This window comes from Mytilus trossulus, chromosome 1 (assembly GCF_036588685.1).
Source record: "Mytilus trossulus isolate FHL-02 chromosome 1, PNRI_Mtr1.1.1.hap1, whole genome shotgun sequence".
NCBI lineage: Eukaryota > Metazoa > Mollusca > Bivalvia > Mytilida > Mytilidae > Mytilus > Mytilus trossulus.
The window spans coordinates 56966398-56989413 of NC_086373.1; the positions used below are offsets into that span (position 1 = coordinate 56966398).

At 32.1% G+C, this 23016-nt stretch overlaps 2 protein-coding genes across 2 annotated transcripts; one reads left to right on the forward strand and one right to left on the reverse strand.

Annotated features, from left to right (window-relative positions):
• Positions 1-5236: 5236 nt before the first annotated feature.
• Positions 5237-12186, reverse strand: LOC134708992 (uncharacterized). Its single transcript, XM_063569331.1, has 2 exons — positions 12064-12186; positions 5237-6514 (listed from the first exon to the last, which is right to left on the reverse strand). Exon 2 carries the CDS (start codon positions 6465-6467, stop codon positions 5445-5447), a length of 1023 nt encoding a protein of 340 aa, XP_063425401.1. The 5' UTR covers positions 6468-6514; positions 12064-12186; the 3' UTR covers positions 5237-5444.
• Positions 10076-10569, forward strand: LOC134680741 (D-erythrulose reductase-like). The gene has a single exon (XM_063539991.1). It carries the CDS (start codon positions 10111-10113, stop codon positions 10567-10569), a length of 459 nt encoding a protein of 152 aa, XP_063396061.1. The 5' UTR covers positions 10076-10110.
• Positions 12187-23016: the final 10830 nt, after the last annotated feature.

Genomic DNA, 23016 nt, shown 5'->3' on the forward strand with positions numbered 1-23016 from the left:
TTGAAAGTGCAAGGTGATAAAATAAAACATACTTACAATCCTATAAGACTTTAACTTCATTTTAATGATGTTGGTTCAAAATTAGTCTATCAGTTTGTATAGGAATTTATTACATATTTTGTACTGATATGTACGTTTTGTCATGGCCAATAATAGCCGGAAGTCAAGGTTGGTTATCAGCCCTATTTGTTTTCTCCTGCTTGAAAATATGTGATAAATAGATTGTAACATGTCATTTTTCATATGGTCCATGGTATCAGCCCACGACCCATATCAAGCCCTCTGGCTTCATATGTAAGATAGGGCTAATACCACGGCCATCAGGAAATTGCCATGTAATAATCTATAAATATTATAGCTATTACCATGCTTAAGGTGAACTTGTTATTTTGAATTGCTGTAAAAATGTCTAAACTAAGTTTTCATATAGTTTTTCTTTCGAAAAGTCTTCTATATTCATAAGAATCAGACATTATGTGAATTAAAACATATCATATTCAAGAAAACATGTGTTAAATTGAAATATGTTTGAAGTCAGTTTACATGGGGAGACAATCATTTTTTCTTTCACAAAGTCTTTATTAAAAAGCAAAAATAGCAAATTGTTATTTTACACATATTTTACTGAATTCATGATGTTTTATTTAAAATGATATCTGGTTTTTATGAATATAGAATACTTTTAGAAAGAGAAACTAAAAGAAATCTCAGTTTGGATATTTTTTTATAGCAAATAATAATAATATGTTCACCTTAATCATGGTAATGACTATAATTTACCTATACAAACTGATAGACTAATATAAATCTGTTAAAAAAAATAATTTTGCTTTCGTGACTTTTTTTGAGATTTTTTTTTTACAAAAGTTACATAAAACGACAATTCTAAAAACAGAAGTTTCAACTAATGATGCCAACCTCTCATTTACAGGTAAAGGCAATGTTTGCAATCAATTTGTTTTTAAAAATCATACAGTTTCTTCGTTTATTTGTTAAGCAAAGTTCGGCCCCACGAGAAATCGTTAAAATGTATACATTATCAACTGATTTACCATAGACAGTATGTGTAATGTGATATTCAAAAGCGATAACAGTCTTAAAACTAGTCCGATATAGGTTCCAAATTTAATGTGTATTGTTTTCATATCTAAAGCATTGATTTGAGAAAAGAAAAATGTTTGTTTTGCATGTTTGAGATTTCAAAAAACACTTTTCATCCCAAAAATTTGAACAAAAACAATTAGTTACAACATGAACATAACTTGATTAGCATATTAAATATTTTAAAACAAATTTGAAATTTTATTTAGAACTTCGAAAATTATGTGTCGATTTTTATTCACCATCCCGCAAAACAAATTTGCACCCTATGATCGTTAACACGGAATTTAGTTATTTCCGACAAGTTTTGATTTCCATTATCACATGTGCATACATTGTAAATGAAAGCTTTTAAAAAAGTGTATCTTATTTTGTTTTATATTTAATACTTGTCGATCAATTTTATTTCAAATTCGTGTATCGTTTCTTCTGTTGACTAGTTTATGTTTTATTCAATCACCTTGCACTTCACATTTTTACTGAACAATTTGTTCAATATTCTGAGCAGTTATACAATTTGGTTTAATAAAACAAATTGCAATATGGTCAAAATTTCGAATGAGTAGCAATTGGTAGAGAGCAACACTAACAGTCAAGTCACTGTAAGCTGTTTTGAGTACTGTTTTGATTAATTGTAGGTATTGGTTGTTATTCTGTGTTTAACATGTCAAAATGTACTATTATTTTGTTTAGTTATGAATTTATATGTCTTTGGTGTTCTTGCGTGTATTTGTACTATATTCCAGTCATGTAATGTTGTCATTTTAACGGTTTATTAAACATTGCCAGATTCTTTCCTCTTATAATTGATGCGCTTCTCTCTGTTTGATTTTGTAACACGGATTTGTTTTCTCTTAATCTATTTTATGACTTTTTTAACAGCGGTATACTACTGTTGTCTTTACGTACGACATAGATATAGTCCAGGATGTTACTAATATCATTTATGCAATAATGATAAACTAAATTAAACACTTCTGGTATGTTCATTACATAGAAAATATCATGAAAGTAAAGAGTATTTTATATATGTTTTTAACACATGTATCAATAAAAACATGTTATATCGCACGACATACATCATTCATGTGCGGTTAAGTTTTTTTTGTTTTACTTCAATAGAGTTACTATACAAACAAATATTTGTGATCTGGATGTGCAGAAATTTACAAAGTCATAAAAGTTAGAGGTTACATGAAAACTAGTTATAAAAGTTAAATCAATTTTTTCTACATAAGACATTATCTTTTCCAAGTCAGGAATATGACAGTTGTTATCAATTCGTTCGATGTGTTTGAGCTTATTATTTCGTCATTTGCTAAGAGATTTTCCGTTTAGTATTTTCCACATTTTTTTTTTACTATTTGCATAACTATGTATTATTCTTAATAATAATAATGTTTTTTAGTCGGATAACCTTGGCCGTATTTGTCAAAAATTTTTGAACTTTTGGTCCTCGACGATCTTCAACTCTGTACTTGTTTTGGTTTTCAATCTTTTTTTCATCTGACTATAGTTTTGTGTGGACGTAACGCACGTCTGGCGTATACAAACATTAACCTGGTACCTTTTGATGGCTATTATTCGTTTGTTTCTCTGTCCTTTATTTTCTCCCATTTATTTATTGTAGCCCTGTCGTGTGATGTTGTCATTTCAATGTTATAATTAACATTGCCATTCAAGGGGGAGGTTTGGCATGCCACAAAACCAGGTTGAACCCACCATTTTTTCATAAAATGCCCTGTACCAACTCCGGAAAATGGTCATTGTTACATTATAATTAGTTTCTGTATGTTTTAGATTTTGATGTTGTGTTTTTGTTGTGTCGTAGTTCTCTAATATTTCATACATTTCCCTCAGATTTAGTATGTAACCCAGATTTATTTTTTCTCTGTCGATATATGAGTTTTGAACAGCGGTATACTACTGTTGCCTTTATTTTACAGTTTTTGTTATCTTTACCATGTGTGCGAGTAGTTTCATTAAAATGTGAGGAAACGACCCTTTGTTAGAAATGTCATAAACATTCCAATTGTGATTATACCAGATGCTCAATTCGAAGAACATGTCGATTCAGTGATTATTATGCAAACATGTTTTATATATAAACACATAATACCAACTTTGAAGAGCTGATCAAACCAACAAGGACATAACTAATAGCGGATCAGAAATCAAAGCTTTTCTTGACAACGATACATTGATATAATATGCTTTCAAATATTTTGTGTTAATTTCTAAAAAATAAGATTTAATATTTGCATGCCAGTATCAAAGTACTACTAGGCTAGTGATACCCCCCGGACATAATAGCAGATGTATCTAGTCAGTGGTAGTCATAACATAAACAAAACCACTTTTATTGCACTAGATGCGCGTTGTTGCTTCACAACATATCTTTTAAAGTGGCTCCGGCCTATTCGAAGTTACTGTCAGAAGTCCGTATTTTATTGTTTTAATCTTTATAGAGAGTGACTCAAATTGTTCAAACAATAATAGGGGTCCCGGACCATTTTGAGCTCAAAATATTAATTTTAGATAGGAATGTAAAAGGGATCATTTTTCAAAGAAATGATAGAGAAAATAGAGGTGTTGACATATTTTTATCGGAATATAAAAAAAAATGTCTATGACACTTGGTCCAAAACTGTAATATAAAAATAAATGTACTATAAAAAACTTACATATAGCTTATAAGAATAGGCAAATAAAATATGTAGGTCACCGATAAGGAAACAATAATATTTTGCATTAAAACTCAAAATTTTGACAGGAATCATCTAAAGTGTTCATTAAAGTCAGATCATTTCATTTCATATTCTCTTAGTTAAAGCTTAAAATTCTTATCATAACTAAGAAATACTCAAATCGTTAAGTTCTGTAATTACGATAGTATGATATTTATACGCCAATCATATTACAGTATGTTTTGATTGTTTAGATTAATTGAATGCCGTGTCATGCAATATTTTTTTAGAATTGTTTTGAACTTTCGAAAGATTACCTTTAAAACCAATCAGACAATAGATATAAATTAAATTGACAAAAACATAACAGTACATGACATGATGCATATTCGCTAGTTGGTTGATCTGTAAAACAGATATTTGAAATGGTCAACCGACTCGTGATAGTGTCCGTTACCTAATGTAGGGATGACTTCAACTGCACATTGGAAACTCTTGGTTTAGTTGCTCCCTTGTGACAAACACTTGTTATAAGTCTAAAATTAAGGAATTTTTATGCAACTGTTTTGGTTAACATGGGACTATTGACGTTTTGGGGGCATATAAGACATGACTTGTGAGTTTAATTACCAGAATAAACGTGAAAATTACTATCAGAACGTAGCAATGAGAGATGTTTTATTAGATGCAATAAGTCTTGAACACTTTATATATAAAATTTTATTGTTTTGTCTGCGCTGACGTAAAACGATTACTTGGATATATATATATTGGTAGTAGCAATAAAGAGGGAATTATGCGTACAGGTCATATGACAGTTATATGTGCAAGTCATGACGAATCATTCATGCCATTGACCGCTTCGTGTGTTTATGGAACGATTAACTGAAAGAATGGGGAAAACTTTCGATCACTTAAATGTATGAAATGCTTGTTTTGTGAGGAATAGCATCATCCGAATACATGCAAAACGTGCGACATATCGGGAAACAAGTGCATTGTAAGGAGAAACATTTATGCTTTAACTGTTCTCTGGTGTAATATTACACACACCCTCAATATCAAAGTCATATGAACCCAGTTATTGATATTTTGTTAACGAGCGATAAAATGAGCATGTTAAAAAGAGGAAACTGTTTCGTTTTAAAACTAGGAATATGATGGTATTATAAAAATGTAAATCAATCAACTGAGAAAGTGAGGTTAAGGTCATCTATTCATTCACTTACTAGTGTACGTGTATATAGAAGTTTAGCATTTCCTGAATGTGAATGTGATTGAAATTTTTTCGAGACTCAAACTACTGACAAAAACTAATAAAAAAAACAAGGCTTATAATCCTTTACGCTTTTTTTCGTGAAAAGACGGCGATGATCGATTAAAAAGTTTAAAAGTTCGAAGTAAGAGAATAAACAACATTGATTTTATCTATATTTTATGACCTAAAACTCCAACAGACTTGTCAACTACATCTAAGGTCATCAATGCAAGATGCACACGATACTGATAAATTTTCGCAAACTCGAAGATATATCGATGTCGTCGTACGTCATTATCATTGACTTATTATTGACATGACTCTTTTTGGAAGCTTTGTCACTATTATACTAGTACCAGTATCAGGCATACCAATATTTAATAATTGCATAAATACTTCTATTTTGTAAACACATGAACACGTTGAATTCCTTTTCCCAAATAATGTTGCCTCCAATTTGTTGTTAGATATGGGTATCGTTTTTTTCCATAGCACCTGTGTGCGTTGAATGTAATGTAATCCCCATTTAAGTCATAAAGTACACCGAGTACCAGAGACCCATTTGTTTTTGTTACACACCAAGCTCTAGCCACTACTATTAAATCGCCCCACGGATTCAGAGAATCCCCATACCTTCCTAGTCCAGAATGTTCAATGGAACTAAATGATACAACTGCGTCAAATAATCCTAATGTTTTATCTAAAAACGTTCGTCTATATTCAGATGGAACCATCGTTGAAATTTGCTCATGTTCAGATTTGATCCTTCCATATTCAAGTGTCACAATACTTTTAACGCCTATCTCAAGCAAGCATGCTTCAACCCATGGTTTCTCCGATCCTATGACTAGGACACGCCCTCCTATCACTCCTGGTGCATGTTGTAGTCCGTCCCTTAGTGCGTTAGTTTCAGATATTCCGTAAGTACCAAACAGTTTACCTTCTTTTGCTCGCGCTACATACTCCTTGAGTAAAGATTTAGTCCAAATAGGTATCCTCGCAGTACTACCAAGGTATGGTTGGTTGAAATAAGCCGTGTGCACTTTTATTAGTCCATTCATCGTATAATCATTCAATAAAACCGAAGGTATTTTTCTCGGAGCATGCGCAAGTCCATGAGATGAATCAACATATTCGTTTTGAAATAAAGCTTCACAATTTATAGCGGCTGTAATTTTATCAAAAAAAATCCCCGGAGTTCCTTTTCGTGAAGTATTACACAGCTGGCCACATTCTAACCTTGTTTTGTTTATGTCCTCTAAATATGTTGAAAAATATGATTTCCTTTTAATAGTCGTTTTCTCAGTAATAGGTTGTGTACGGTCTACATTCTTTTCAATAGTTCTTAATCTTGTTTGACTGAACAGTATTATGAATAAAGACATGGAAATAATGATCACAACAAGTTTCGAATACTCCATCAATTTTCCAATATTTTGGTATCAGAAAACCTTTAAAAACATGGATCCTGCAAAAAGAAGAAGTATACAGGTTATTGGTTATCAAAAGCGTTTTGTTTAATGTGGTACCGAATACAACTGGGAGTCAACTCTGTAAAATCAGCTAAACGTTTTAACTGCGTTGTATAGTAAAGGGAATATTAAGCTTCTCAATGATCAAAATTGGTGTTTGTCAAACTGCGTAATGACCAGTGTAATTTTTCTGACAAAACGGGTGGTTAAAATTTTTTGATTCTTTTTATATTTTTGTTAAAGGATCAAAGTAAATACTTTGTCAATTTTTTATGAAAATTAAACGAGCCAAATTAATTTTAGTGAAAGTGATAGGTATCACCTTAAATGTGTTATTTGGAGCACTTTGTGATTCATTTTATCCTATTACTCAATTCGTACAACAAGTAATCAAACATAAGTAGGTGCAATTTACAACCCTGGACGACGTCTATTTAATTTACTATTATAAGAAAACTCTCCTGTTCCACTGACTAACAACCTGTTTTCGCATTATTATGTCTCTGGATACCGTAGTCTTATCTGGAATTGTACCGATTACGTCATATTCTTGATTGTGACATTTTCAGTAAGTGTCGATAAAATTTTAAATTCGATAATCTGCTGTAACCTTACTTTACCTGACATTTTATAATCGTTTCACTAGTAAATGAATTTCAGTCTTAAAGCACTGTTGTCGTCTTAACTTTCTCTTAAAAATCGGACCACATGCTCACTCTTTCATCAAATATTCAGACTCAGCTACTTTGATAGACCGGCCATAGTCTGCGAGAAAATTGCTTTAGCAGAACTTAATTCACCGCAATGTCTTACATTTGTAATTCAAACAAAAATCTGTTTTCAAGAGCTTTTCAGATCAAAACTACCGTAAAAATTAAAGCTGATTAACTAGTAAATGTTATGTATTTTAATGTAAATTTTAACTCTTGCTAGTATTCGAATCATATCTGATTGGTTAGAAATGAAATATATATGATAAAAGTTGTAAGATAACAAACTTTCCTCAAGTGATAACCATTATTATTAACAAAGAGAAGAACTGCTTAAATAAAGGCAACAGTAGTATACCGCTGTTCAAAACTCATAAATCCATGGACAAAAAACAAAATCGGGGTAACAAACCAAAACCGAAAAAATATTATTTAGTGTTGAATTTTCAGAATCTTTTTTAAGGAGGTCTTATTCATTAAGTTAAATTATGATTGTCAACTCGATAACCTGTCGTAGAAAGATTCGGTCTACATGTCATAGTACGGACTTTAACAACGTACAAGCTATACAAGGCACCGTATAATGTAAAATGTTAAACAATTCAAACAGGAAAAATAACGGTTTGTTTTCTATACAAAACAACAACAAACAACAACCACTGAATTTCTGGTTCATGACCTGTCACAGGCTAATTCAAAATGTAGTTTGGGTATTATATATTTTTAAAGGCGCGACAATCCTCCTTAACTTGGGTCCTTGGTTTTACAGCACGACATGAGAGGAAACTAGGAAAAGAAGTCTCCGTGATGTTCCTAGACAATTTCAAGACACATATTCCCCTCCCAGCTCTTATAACAAAGGTACAGATAGACGGAGTTGGTAAAATAACAAACATGACCATAAATATACGTAGTAAAAAAAAAACGCCTAAAAAATGCCTTTGCACAAGGCGATTTACAATAGAGTCATTACCTGCGACGGCGAACACTCAAATCAATTATGAGTAAAAGAATGTAGTACCTTGCTTAGGGTAATGATAAACAGTAATTATCGTTATTTGATGAAATATATTACATTTTATTATGTAATCTCATTGTATCAGAAATCTTACAATTTCTAATTACAATATATCATCAATTAATCTTTTACAGTGCAAACCAGATGTAATTGATCACTTTTAAAAGTTTTAGAGTAAATTGATAGGATTCCTTCCTGATTGCACATTTTGTACATGTATATGACAAAATGGTTAATGCCCGCATAGTTTAATCAAAATACTAGACTTAACTTGTAGACTATATTTGTAGCCTTATCCTCCTAATCTTATTCTCCATCTGAAGTTGCTATCAAAATTATTTCACAAGGGAACACAAATGTTTTCAAAGCATGCTGATATGGATTCAATTTTCGAATGAAAATTTTTGAAAGATTAGACCATGTAATATACTATACATACTAAACCTGATACTGAATAAGATCAATCGTTTTGAACCATGATCAATCATTTACTGAAGCAACACTCGATTTTACTTTATGAAGAGGTCCAGATTGACAATCAACAGATGATAATAAAATTAACGGTACCAACTTTCTTGCACCAAATGCGCATTTCAACAATACATGTCTCTTCAGTGATGCTCGTGGCAAAATGTTTGGAATCCAAAGCTTATATAAAAGATAAACTGACAACACCCTGTCTAGAAAAGAAAATAACAAACAGACAAATAAAAGCACACAAGACTCAACATAAAAGTTAAAGGCTTAGCAATACGAACTCAATCAAAAACTCATGTTATCAAAAATCCGAAAAAGAGTCTAATTTGGTAGAAAGGGGATTGTAGTTACATTATAAGGAACATATCAGATGTCATCTGTGCAGCGGTCTTTCCACAACGGCCATTCAACTCGTGATGTCGTAAGTAAAGTTTAAGAAGTTGTGATTTCAACTTCACTATTTGGAACTCTTGATGAAATAGCTGCCTTGTGAGCAGCAATCAAGGGAATCATGATAAGAAATACAAACCAGAAAATATTGTATCAATTGGGAGATGCAGGCCTTGCTGGAATGTTGCAACATAGAAATAGAACGTTCACATTTAGGAAGCTGAAATGATCTCTTGTGTCGTACAATTTTATTTTCAACCGATCCTCATTGTCAATTTCTAGATGTAAGAAAAGATATGAGGCAGACTATTGCAATTAGCAAGTTGAACTGATTATGTCATGTTTAATGTTTATTGTTCAATGTTCATGATCATATCAATGTGGTTTGCAATGAAACTCTGTTGTCTCGCTTATACAACTGCGAATGGAAATGGGGAATATGCTAAAGAGTCAACAACCCGATATAAAAACATAAAACATCAGTAAGCCACCAGTTGGTCTTCAACGCAGCCAGAAATTTCCAAACCCGGAGCATGTCCTCAGTTGGCTACTAAAACATAGAACTACTAGTTGAGCTAAAATGAACGTCACACTAAACTCCATAACATATAAATGAAATAAAATTAACAAAAAAAGTACAAGATAAAACAAATGCTACAGGCTTCTGACTTGGGACAGGCGCAAAAATATGGCGGGGTTCAACATTTTTTGTGAGATCTAAACCCTCCAGATCACGAAAACGTTTTACAAAGGGGGAGGAGGATGGAAATAAAATTCGATGGAAAGAAAGCATTGGTAGAATGTGGTGCTGATACTTATGCTCTTAGTCGAACACAGTGTGATCTTGACACTTTAAAAAAAAGAGTTACTCTCAATACATGTTGTCCAAATTGACCCTCAAGAATGGGATAAAACAAGGGAGACAATAGCCAAGATAGGACCAGTTGATTTGCTAATCAATAATGCTGGTGTAGGAAAATAAGCAAAATTTACAGAAATGAAAAAAGAAGATTTGGATTATGTTATGGATGTCAACTTCAATGCTGTTTTCAATGTATCACAGGTAGTAGCCAAAGCAATGGTTGAAAGAGGAGAAGGAGGAAGCATAGTTAACATATCAAGTGCTGCCTCACAAGATGCCTTGATGGATCATGCTGCATACTGTTCAAGTGAAGCGGCTGTTGATATGCTTACTAAATGTATGGCATTGGAACTTGGGCCTCATACAATACGAGTCAATAGTATTAAGCCAACAGTAACATGGACAGATATGGCCAAAATGAACTGGAGTGATCCTGCAAAAAGTGAGCCAATGATGGCTAGGATCCCTTTAGGCAAATTTATAGGGGTAGAAGATGTAGTAAACAGTGTAGTTTTCCTTCTTAGTGATAAGAGTGCTATGACAACTGGGGAATGTGTCAGATTAGATGGAGGGTTGGGCGTACACGGAAATTAGAGTCTTGATTAAATTCAAACAGACTATCAAAGATCATTATATTCAAGAGAAAAATATCAATTATGACATTGATCCAGTGGTGGAGGAGTAATATTTACAGTTATGAATGATTAAGAAGGATTTGTCCACCGAAAAGCTAATTGGGAATGTTAAATGCTTTAAGTTTTCAAGATTGTGATTTGGTGTTTTAGTTTAATTCTCTTTGATTATATGTTAATTAATAATTTAATTGATAATTTCTCTACACGGTTATTCTTAGTTATTGGAGAGCAAGTCGATAAAGTAATCATGTCTTATCAATTAAATATTTTGAGCAATTTGATCATGTACATGTTTGTATCTGACATAAGGAAACAATTATGGTGCAGGCACATGACAAGAGAGATAATAAAGAATTACATTTAAACTTTGAAAAAAAGAGAAAAAAAAAGAGATATAAACCCTCCGTCTATAACTCTGGTCAGTTTAGAATGATAAAACACATAGCAATACGCACAGTAAAAGTCAGTTTGAAATAAGTTTTTGTCCGGTGTCAGAATAAGTGACAAAAGAAACTCAACAAACTGACAATTATACATAAAAGAACAAAGGACTACTTGCAGTTACTGACTAGCAAGCTCTCGCCCTCAATCAAACTGATTGAAAGATTATGTCTGCATCATAGGTAAATAGAGTACAATCTATATCAATAAGGGTGTAGTTTCATACCATCATGAAATATATGAGAAGAACGTAACCTGTATCATGCCAACAACTGGTTTATGAATTGATGTGCCACTAACAAAAACAAAAAAATGATTGACAGAAAAACATGTTTTGAATATTTAGTTCGGTTTAACTCCGGTGTTGTCATAAATATTAATTATATGGTCTTTTTTTTTTAATTTTCCATTCGCAAAAGTATGAATTGTTAGAAATACTAAAGCTGTTCCTATCCCAGGCATAGTTTACCATAGATTAGCATAGACGTATTTGGCTCAACGTTTTAGAAATTTTGGGTACTCAATGATTTTCAACTTTATACTTGTTAGGCGTTCTAAATTGTTTAATCTAAATGATACTGATGCGTCTTATGTAGATGAAACGCACGTCTGGTGTATGAAATTATAAACCTGTTACCTTTGATAAATTATGTCATGCACTACCATTTCGACAGTTTTGAGTAACAGATTTGTATCCGCATGAAATTGTAAGGAGTTTCCTTTGAAAGCGTGCTTTCATGAAACTGTACTTACCTTAGTGTCTGTACTTTACGTTCGAGACAAATTAATATCAGAGAAACAGATTAAAGAAAAATGTTACCATAACAATTTCTTTGAACAAAATTACAGAACTACAATTACGCGTAATAATTTCTGATTCGGTATTCAAATGTGCATCGGTTATCAATACGCATTTTGTAAATGTGAAATCACATTTCAAGATAATGTCTTCAATATCATATACTTGAATGAATATTTAGAAATATGTTGTTTACTGTTATATCATTCTTACCGTCTATTTTTTAACTTTTGTTTACTCAAACCACACAACAAACCATAAAAATACAATGATTGGGCATATGTATTGACACATCACAATTACATTATCCAAAAATCTTGTATTTGTATTAATTGGGTAGAACTTCGGAAGATTATCAATATAGATTGAACCCACTGAATTTATCAATATTTCTACATATTTCTTCGCCTGAACGATTTTACATTTGCATTCTTAAACCAAAATGCATGCATTTAAAGAAAACGCGAATTGGAAATACACTAATTAAATAGCCATGAAACATAAATCGACTGTGACGGTGACTTATGTATATATTTGTTTATTTAACAATCTTATTCTTAAACATGTATTTCATGCATACCAAGGATCCCATGATAAGCATTGATTCATCTATATAAATGTTGTTAATTGCTATAATATAGGTTGTTTCTGTGTTTGTTGCATTTTAGTGTTTCTGTTGTGTCGTTGTTATATTTGATGTGTTTATCTCAGTTTCAGTCTGTAACCCGGATTTGTTCTCAATCGATTTATGAACTTCGAACAGCGGTATACTAATGCCTACCTGTGGTGGCGATGGATGGGAACAAAACAGTTAAAAAATTTAAATACTATACGTTTTGTATTCTTCTTAATTGTTGATCAATACAATTTTGATTATTATGGAATTTCATTATTTGAATTACGTTTTCATACTAAAGCATACAGATTTTGACTTTGTAGTTTCCACCTGTGTGTAATGATTCAAAATTACGACACTTACATGCTCATGAATAAAAAATACAATCAACTAAAACTCTAAATTGCATCACATACTATCAAACGTGCGTGTACACTAATTTGCATGTTATTGGTTACTGTTAAGTATTGCACTTGAGGTGTTCCCGCTACCGCTCTCTATTGTACACGACGTCACCGTTGTTGTGACGTTAGCGATTTCAGAGTTCCAATACAAGTATCATTGCAAATAGACGTTCTTGTTTCTAAGCCTTAATTTGTGACTGTCAACATTATTTTTATTCCAAAGACCATAACTTCGATTTATTTGTATGTCGAAATCTATATCCGATATAACTGTTTATATGATAATACTTATGGATGTCAACGAGTGCTCAAGTATCGCTTAAAAGTACCGAGTATCGAATACCAAAATGATACTCGACTAACCGATGATCTATTGAAATATTGTTGCTTTCATAAGCACCTTCTTTGAATATAAATATTTATCAACATTAAAATCCTTTTCGAATGTTTGTGTTATTTGTCATGTTTTTTCATACCGTCAGAGTAAATATTGTCATCAGCAGGGCTGTTAAATACGTAACAGAGTTGAGAAATCACATACCCCCTGAAAAGTTGACAATACATTATAATATTTCTGAATAAGAAAAAAATCGTTGCACTCTCTGTTGACCTTTTGATATTTAATGATTCTACCGTTCAAAACTTTATACCTCCCTATTTTGATAATATAGAACCACCTATAATTTCATACACATACAAAAAACCCAGCAGAAGTTAAAATTTTTAATTATACGTCGGTTACATCAGACGTGAATATAGATAGTAGTACTCCCTTAACTTGAAACTGTGAATCATCGAAGTTTAGATATGTTCCCTATGGCCATGTTATTACAGGGGACTTCAATATCGTCCAGGACAGAGAGGTTAAACACTTTTTGAAAAAAGGACCAAAATATCGTTCTCCATCTAAAATAGATTGGAAAGAGTGTCGTCAAGTCACTAAAGATGTTCTTTCCTCATTTTGTAAAAAATGATGTTAACGGGAAAATCTGTTAAAAAATCTCTTGATTCTTATTTAAATGAATGTATGAATGTGGTAGATAAGAGAATATCACATTTTGAAAATAATTTAAAAGTAAATAATAGAGTACATAATACACCTATTTCCAGAATAAGAAATAAACTTCAAATACTTACAAAGCGGTTTGTGTTTGTACCGGCCGACAAAGCAGCCAACAATGTGGTTGTGGTATGACGAAAATAGTACACGGACGTTCTTAAAAATGAAATTGTAAATTCATCTACATTCAAGTCCATCCGCTTCACAGAGAGTCACATAGTAAACAAGCATATCACAACCACATCAAAGCTTAAGGCTTCTTCTGAACATTTGAAGGTCCCTACTATGTATTAGCTACCTAAACTGCACAAAAAAACATTTAAATATCGTTTCATCTCGGCCTCTATTAAGTGTTCTACATCTAATCTGTCAGTGCTTTTAACTAGTTCATTAACTGTTATTATAGAACTTATCATAAACTATTGTAATAAAATATATGAACATAGTGGTATAATCCATTTTTGGAGTGTAAAAAATTCTTTGGATGTTTTAGACAAATTACGGGCTTTTGATGGTCCTTTTGATTCTGTTAATAGTTTTGATTTTTCTACTCCTTACACTACACTTCCACATTATCTTATTAAACAAAAGTTTTCCTATTTAATTAAATGGTCGTTTGGTAAAGCTGAATGTAGATATATTTGCTGCAACACATTTAAAGCCTTCTTCTCTAGTGAGAAAGGTAAATATGCTAGATATACATACTGGAGGTGTGATGAGATGATTGAAGCTGTTAATTTTCTCCTTGATAATATTTACGTACGTTTCGGCAACAAAGTTTATCGACAGGTTGTAGGTATCCCCATGGGCACTAATTGTGCACCTTTAATAGCAGACTTGTTTTTTTCTCTGTTACGAGTCACGGTTTATGACTAAACTCAGTAAAGACCCGTCGAAATTGCATTTAATTGATAAGTTCATCAACACTTACCGTTACCTTGATGAAATTTTTTCGTTAAATAATCAAGAATTTTCTCAATATACTGCTGAAGTTTACCCCAAGGAACTTACTTTAAATAAATCAAATGTATTCGGTAATAACTGTCCTTTCCTGGATTTAGATATTTCGGTTTTAAACGGGAAACTACACACTAAAATTTACGACAAGAGAGACGATTTTTCGTTCCCTATTGTTAATTTTCCGTTTTTAGATGGTGATGTTCCTTTGGCACCATCTCACGGTGTTTATATTTCACAACTTGTTCGCTATGCCCGTGTCTGTTGTGACGTTTTTGATTTTAACGAACGCAACCTATGTATTACTGGTAAATTATTAAAACCAGGGATATCGTTACCATAAATTACTTAAAACCTTTACTAAATTTTTCCATAGATATAAAAATTTGGTTTTGAAGTCTGGTTGTACCTGTAGAAAACTTATTTCAAACGAGATAGAACATCCTCATTTTTACGGAAATGTTGTTAACCGTGCCCTGAAATTTAGAAATGATCCAAGTAAACTTGTTGCTCCTTTAAATAAACTTCTTCTAAAAGGTTACATATTCAACACTGTAATACCATCATTGAATATTGTTTTTATTGGTATAAATATTGATTTTGTTATCAGTAGATTAAAAGCTACCTAAATATTACTAGTATGTCATATACATATACATTTTCATGGATCTACAATCTGTCGATACCTGTAACTTGGCATTGCACACGGTCATGTTCTTCTCTGGCTGTTTATGACGTCTTTACACTAAATCTATTATGTTGGATGTGTAAGGATTGAGTGATTAGTCTTAGAGGCATGATTCTTGTATTAGTTGTTAGTGGCTTTGAACTAGCTGTCAGATAACTGCGAGTACTCTCAGATCTGTTCATTTTGTCTTTTTGTATCGGGATGTATAAGTTCCCTGCCACGTCCACTTGTATTTTTTGTCTATCTGATGAGTTAAGCCTTTTCAACTGATTTTTATAGTTCGTTCTTATGTTGTACTGTTATACCACTGTCCCATGTTAGGGGGAGGGTTGGGAACCCATTAACATGTTTAACCCCGCCACATTATTTGTGTATGTGCCTGTCCCAAGTCAGGAGTCTGTAATTTAGTGGTTGTCGTTTGTTTATGTGTTACATATTTGATTTTTCGTTCATATTTTTAAATAAATAAGGCCGTTAGTTTTCTAGTTTGAATTGCTTTACATTGTCTTATCGGGGCCTTTTATAGTTGACTACGCGGTATGGGCTTTGCTCATTGTTGAAGGCCGTACGATGACCTATAGTTGTTAATATTTGTGTCATTTTGGTCTTTTGTGAATAGTTGTCCCATTGACAATCATACCACATCTTCTTTTTTATATATTCATAGTACTAAATATCCACAAAAGGAATTATGATTAGTGAACGGAACTGTTTCATTACACTACAAACTGCTCAGAGTCTGAATTGACAAGTCTTTGTGCTCGACCAGTAAAATTGAGCACACATTTTACTCGACTAGTCTCGACATTGTCTCGACTGTACTTAACTGTAATTAAATGTACTCGACTAGGTCTCGACTTTACTTAATTAGTCTGATTCAGTACTTGATGATCTTTGTGTAGTCTGAAATGGTCTTGACCCAGGCTCGACCTGTCTCGACCTGTCTCGACTAGTATTGACCATTAAATTCAGTTTTGACTGGTGCAAATCAGCCCATCTAACTAAATTAAATATTGATCTTACAAAATTCAAGCATATAAGGTAGTTTTATTTAATGCTGTGAAATGAAAGAATTTAATTTTACAATAGGTAAAAATAAAAATTATTATATAAAATCTTTATTTTTTTTTATAACTTTTTAAAATCAACTTGGATTTTCATCAAACTATGCAGCTATCTTAGATATATATATCAAGCTTACTGAATCCCATTTCATTTACTTTTTTGTTGTATTGCTGTAAAATTTAAGAATTAAAGTAATGTTGGTTAAAAAAGCTAGAATTTGCAATTCGGACAAAATAGAGATAGTACACTTTAATTTTTTTAATAACTTTTTCAAATTATCTTGGATTTTCATCAAACTATGTAGCTATCTAAGATAGATATATCAAGCTTACTGAATGCCATTTCAGATACATTTTTGTTGTATTGCTGTAAAATTTAAGAATTAAAGTCATCTTGGTAAATTAAGCTAGGATTTGCAATTCGGACACAATAGAGATAGTACACTTTAATTTTTTTAATAACTTTTTCAAATCAACTTGGATTTTCATCAAACTATGCAGCTATCTTTGATATAAAGTAAGCTTACTGAATCACAGGTCATTTTTTTTTGTATTGCTGTCAAATTCAAGAATAAAATTAATCTAGGTCAGAAAAGCTAGAATTTGCAGTTTTGGATAAAATAGAGATATCGACTTTAATTTTTTTAATAACTTTTTCAAATCAACTTGGATTGTCATCATTCTTTAATTTCACAGCCATTAATCAAACTACCTAATAAGCTTGAATTTTGTAAGATCAATATTTGATTTAGTTAGATGGGCTGATTTACACCAGTCGAAACTAAATTTAAAGGTCAACCCTAGTCGAGACTGTGTCGAGACTGGTAGAGACTAGTCAAGACAGGTTGAGCCTTGCTCAAGACCATTTTAGACTACACAAAGATCTGAATCAGACAAATTAAGTAATGTCGAGACCTAGTCGAGTATACTTAAGTACAGTTAAGTACAGTCGAGACAATGTCGAGACAAGTCGAGTAAAATGTGTGCTCGTTTTACTGGTCGAGCACAAAAACTGGTCAATTCAGACTCTGAGCAGTTTATAGTGTAAGTCTTGAACTTGCAAAGGATATGACGTTATAACAACAATGAAACGACATAAGTCGATATCATAGTTTTAATGAGCAATTTTGTTGCACAAACTGAAAATTAAATAAAAAGTTATACATATTGTCTTACCTAATACTCGGATATAATTTTCTGAAGTCAGACACGGGAATCAATAAATGTGTATGTAGATAGATGTTCTTGTGTTCTGTTAAATTGTTCCTTTTAAAATTGTTACACGATGATGACTGCTGTACCCATATTTTGACTTTATTATGTATTATGTCTTTTTAGTTCACGCATCATTGTAAATATAACGGACTTTGATGAGACTGTCAACTAAGTGGGAGGTTTAGCGCTATAAATCCAGGTTTAATCCACCATTTTCTACATTTGAAAATGCCTGTACCAAGTCAGGAATATAACAGTTCTTGCCCATTCGTTTTTGATGTGTTTTTTCATTTGATTTTGCCATGTGATTATGGACTTTCCGATTGGATTATTCTCTGAATTCAGTATTTTTCTTATTTTACTTTTTGCTTCAACGTCAGCTACACCAATGAATTCGTCTATTATATGGGCGGATTACTCCTGCTACATACTAGATAATCGTAAATTCTGTTAGTGCCTGGATCTACTTGACTAACACGAAGAAGTTGTTGATGTTAGAGTGGGCATGTTAGGGTATCGTATTAATTTTGTTGTGTCATCCTTTGATGTGTTTGGTGGTCAGAGTCTTTTGGTTAAGAAGTAGTTCCAAAAAGGTTTTCTAATTTGGATACATAATACCGTTGAAAGCATTGCACGTGTAAAGCTTGTCAATTGTGCAGTTGCATGTATGCCGATTCATTTTGAATGTATTGATATTGATGTATTTGATATCAAAGTATTTATTAAAAAAAAAGTTTAACCAATAAATTGAATTATAGATGACTATTATTTTATTTATTAAGTTTTATTGTTTTAATTTTTGCATGTACGACTTTACCAAGAATGTTTCAACAGTTTCTTTTTTTCTATATTTGTCAAAATAATCAACAATTTTGTATCATTGTTTTAGTGTTTGCAAGATATTTCACTTTATAGATCCTTGGTATATGTCCTATATATATATTCAATTTATTTACATTGTAAATTTTAAATCATTTTTGCATATGTTCCTGTGTTAAATATTGAAAGGAAATATCTCTGCAGATAACATTTATAAGGTTCGATGATAACATAATTAAGAAATAAACTATAATTTTTTAAACAACAGAACATCCTATGTTTTGTATATTGCAATTAAATCTTATAATTTGTATTCAAATTATTTATTCAAATTTAGAAAATCCTTTTTATTTTACTGAAAAGTAAAATCACAAAAATACTGAGCTTCGCGGAAAATTTTAAAAAGGAAAGTAACTAATCAAATGGCAAAATAAAAAAATCAAACACATCACACGAATGGATACCAACTGTCATATTCCTATAGAAAATCTGCAACGCATTAAACTTTTTGGAAAATTAAAAAAAAATAAAAAAATAAAAAAAATGGAAAGTTCCAAATCAAATGGCAAATTCAAAAGTTCAAACACATCAAACGAATGGATAACGACTGCCATATTCCTGACTTGGTACAGGCATTTTCTTTGCAGACAATGGTGAATTGAACCTGGTTTTATAACTGGCTAAACCTATCACTTGTATGACAGTCGCATCAAATTCCATTACATTGTCATAGATGCGTAGACAAAAAACAAACAGACACAATAGGTGAAAATGTCAAAATTAGGGGTGCAGCAGTCAACATTGTGTTATCATCTTAATCACTAAAAAAAACTACAAATGTAACGAAGAAGCACAAAAAGGCATTCATCAAATTTGTCATCCTCATTTGCTAATATTATACGATTTTATTTATCTACGTGAAATCCACCCATAAAGGATGGAAGGTTTCAGTACTGGTGTAAAATTGCGCCTTAGGTAGACATAAAATAATTGTGTCGTTCAAAGTATTTTGCGACCATACATACAGAGTCAGGTAAAGTAGATATAACAAAAAAACAGATTTAACAGTAAAAGTAATTATATATAAATATACTAAATAAATAAATTATTCGGAAAATACGTAGAAGGTATAAAAGTCATAAGAATTCCGAATGCAATAAGAATGTTTTCGGGCACTCTGGTTCTAAACCTTGGTTCCATCTAGGTTGTTTGGTTCTGAACCTTGGTTCTATCCGGATTTTTTGGTGAGAAACTATGGTAACAGGTCCAACATCCGGGTTGTTTGGTTATAGTAACCCGACTTCTTGGTTCCATCTGGGTTCTATTTTATAGTTCTAATTTTCCCGTTGAACTTAGTGAAGATAACCACAAGCATTCGAATAAAAAGATAAAGTAGGTCAAAGACGCTAAAATTGTTTTATAACATTACACATTTCAGGATCAACGGTAAAACAAGCTTTAAGGTATTTATCTTCTTATTCTAATAATTTGGATTAGGAAACTAGATAAAAATAAAGCGTCGTATAGATTTAAAAAAAAACCGAAATATACATGATATCGAACATCCATTTATTTAATTTAGTCGTTCTGTTTCAATTTATTTTCATTTAATCATTCCTTATTTGCGTTATTATTTCTAGAATTTTTAAAACAGCATAATTAGGACCTGTCGTTCAGTTGGTCAACGATATCTGCATCTAGCCACTTAATTGATCAGTTAACGACTTGCATATATATTTGATTGCACGTTTATTTTTAAGTTCGACTGAATTTTATTTAATAGGCTTTGTAATATTGTCAGATTTGATAGAAATACGTGCGAAGTATATGTAACAAATCGTTTTGTTCAAAACGGATGAATAAGAAAGTGATGATCAATTTAAGTCTTTTTAGCTTCATTTAATTAAAAAATAATTATTTCAAATATGTATATGTACAATAAATTCGTCTAATTTGATACTCCTTGTAAAGGGCATGCAAGTAATCATTAGGCCAAAAATAACCATATCAAAATTAAGATCGAATAATTTTATAAATAGTGTATGTGTTAATAACAGTGCTAGTCGGATGAATATCACCACCACAATAGTCAGAACTTTTTTGCTGGTTCCAAAGTAATGGGGCGTAGTAAAGGTCCGTCCGTCCCGAACGTAAAAAAAGGTTCCGTTCTCTTAACTTCAGTTGCCTCAACCAAATACTACAAAACGTTAACACAAAATAAAAAAAGAAGATGGGCAAGAGTGCCAGTGAGAACTCTCCACACAAGACTAAATGAAACAGAAATTAACAGCTATACGTCATCCTACGGCCTTCAACAATTAACATAGTCCATACCGCATAGTCAGCTATGAATGGCACCGAAATGAAAATGTAAAACAATTCAAACAAGAAAAGAAACGGACTAATTTGTGTACTAGAAATTAACAAAAAGCAAATATGTAACACATAAACAAACGACAATTAATGAATCTCCGGCCTTGGGACAGGCACATACATACAGAATGAGGCGGGTTAAACATGCTAGCGAGATACCCACCCTCCACCTAATCTGGCATGATTGCCAAAGAAGAACTCTTCACAAGAGACCAGATGACACAGAAATTAACACCTTACGGTCTTAAACAATGAGCAAATATATATAGGAAGGTGTGGTATGAGTGCCAATGAGATAACTCTCCAACCAAATAGCAATTTATAAAAGTAAAATTGAATGCCAAAGAAGAACTCCCCACAAGAGACCAGATGGCACAGAAATTAACAACTAGATGTCACCATACGGCCTTCAACAATGAGCAAATATATATAGGAAGGTGTGGTATGAGTGCCAATGAGACAACTCTCCAACCAAATAGCAATTTATAAAAGTAAATTATTATAGATCAATGAACGGCATTCAACAAGGAGTTTTGGCTCACACCAAACAACAAGATAAAAAGGGCCCCAAATTACTAGTGTAAACCATTCAAACCATACAAAATTTAATCTATATAAAAAAAAGAGAAACGAGAAACACGTATAAATAACATACAAAAACGACAACTACTGGACATCAGAATCCTGACTTAGTACAGGTGCAAAAATTTGCCGAGGAATTAAATGTGTTAATGGTACACCCTTTTCACTTTTTCTAAAACAATAGTATAACATCACAACATAGAAAAACGCAATAAAACGAAGTTTAAACGAGAAAAGAAACGGACAAATGCATGTTTAAAAAATGAACGAAAAACAAATATGTAACTGTTACACATTAACAAACGACAATCACTGAATTATGAGCTCTTGACTTGCAACAGGCATATGCATACTGAACAAGGCGGGGTTTAGCATGTAAGCGGGGTCTCCACATCTCCCTAACCTGTAATAATGCTTTTTTTCCCCATAACAAAAATCAAATTTGAAATTTGGTAGCGTCACTCTTGCCGTTCATGAGTTATCATGTTCCTTTAAAAACATAGAAAATGCCGTTTTTTTTGTTTTCGTTCTCTTTAATAAGTTTGACTGAATCAAATGTGATTAACCTTATACTTAATGCTTATTACCCACTAACACAGATCTATCAAGTTCGATATTGGGTGGTGTTCATGAGTAATTAGATATAAGAAGGTGTGGTACGAGTACCAATGATACAAACATCAAATATCATGTACAGTTTGTTTATGTAATATATACGTGTTTCTCGTTTTTTTATATAGATTAAACCGTTATTCCCGTTTGAATGGTTTTACACTAGTAATTTTTGGGCTCTCTATAGCTTGTTGTTCGGTGTGAGCCAAGGCTCCGTGTTGAAGGCCGTAGATTGACCTATAATGATTTACTTTTTTTTAAATTGTTATTTGGATGGAGAGTTGTCTCATTGGCACTCACACCACATCTTCCTATATCGTGTATATCTCTCAACACTGTGCCTGATGATAGGAAACATGCTAAATCTGTTGTTTTTGTTCTTCAACTGTAGTTTGCCTCAACCAAATATATCTAAACTTATACACAATGCTTATATTCACAAAAAAGTCAAAATTACGTGAATCCTGCATCTATATGTGGAAGTTTACTTGTGATTTTTTTCACATGCAGGGGCATATGTGGCCCATGGACATATCCTACATTTAATTCAGTCAGTTTATTTACTTCCTTTGTAATCAACTTCTAAAATGATTAACTTGCATATTTTTGGGGATGGCGGTGCAGTTTGATAATAAACAGTGACCAGCATAACAAAGTGTTTCATTAAATTGAGCTCTATGTCTGAGTGTACTTTATAAAAGTTTTTTGCACTGAAATCAGTTTATTGATATGTGTATACCTTTTGTGTGATTTTTTAAGATGTAAAAACAGACTAT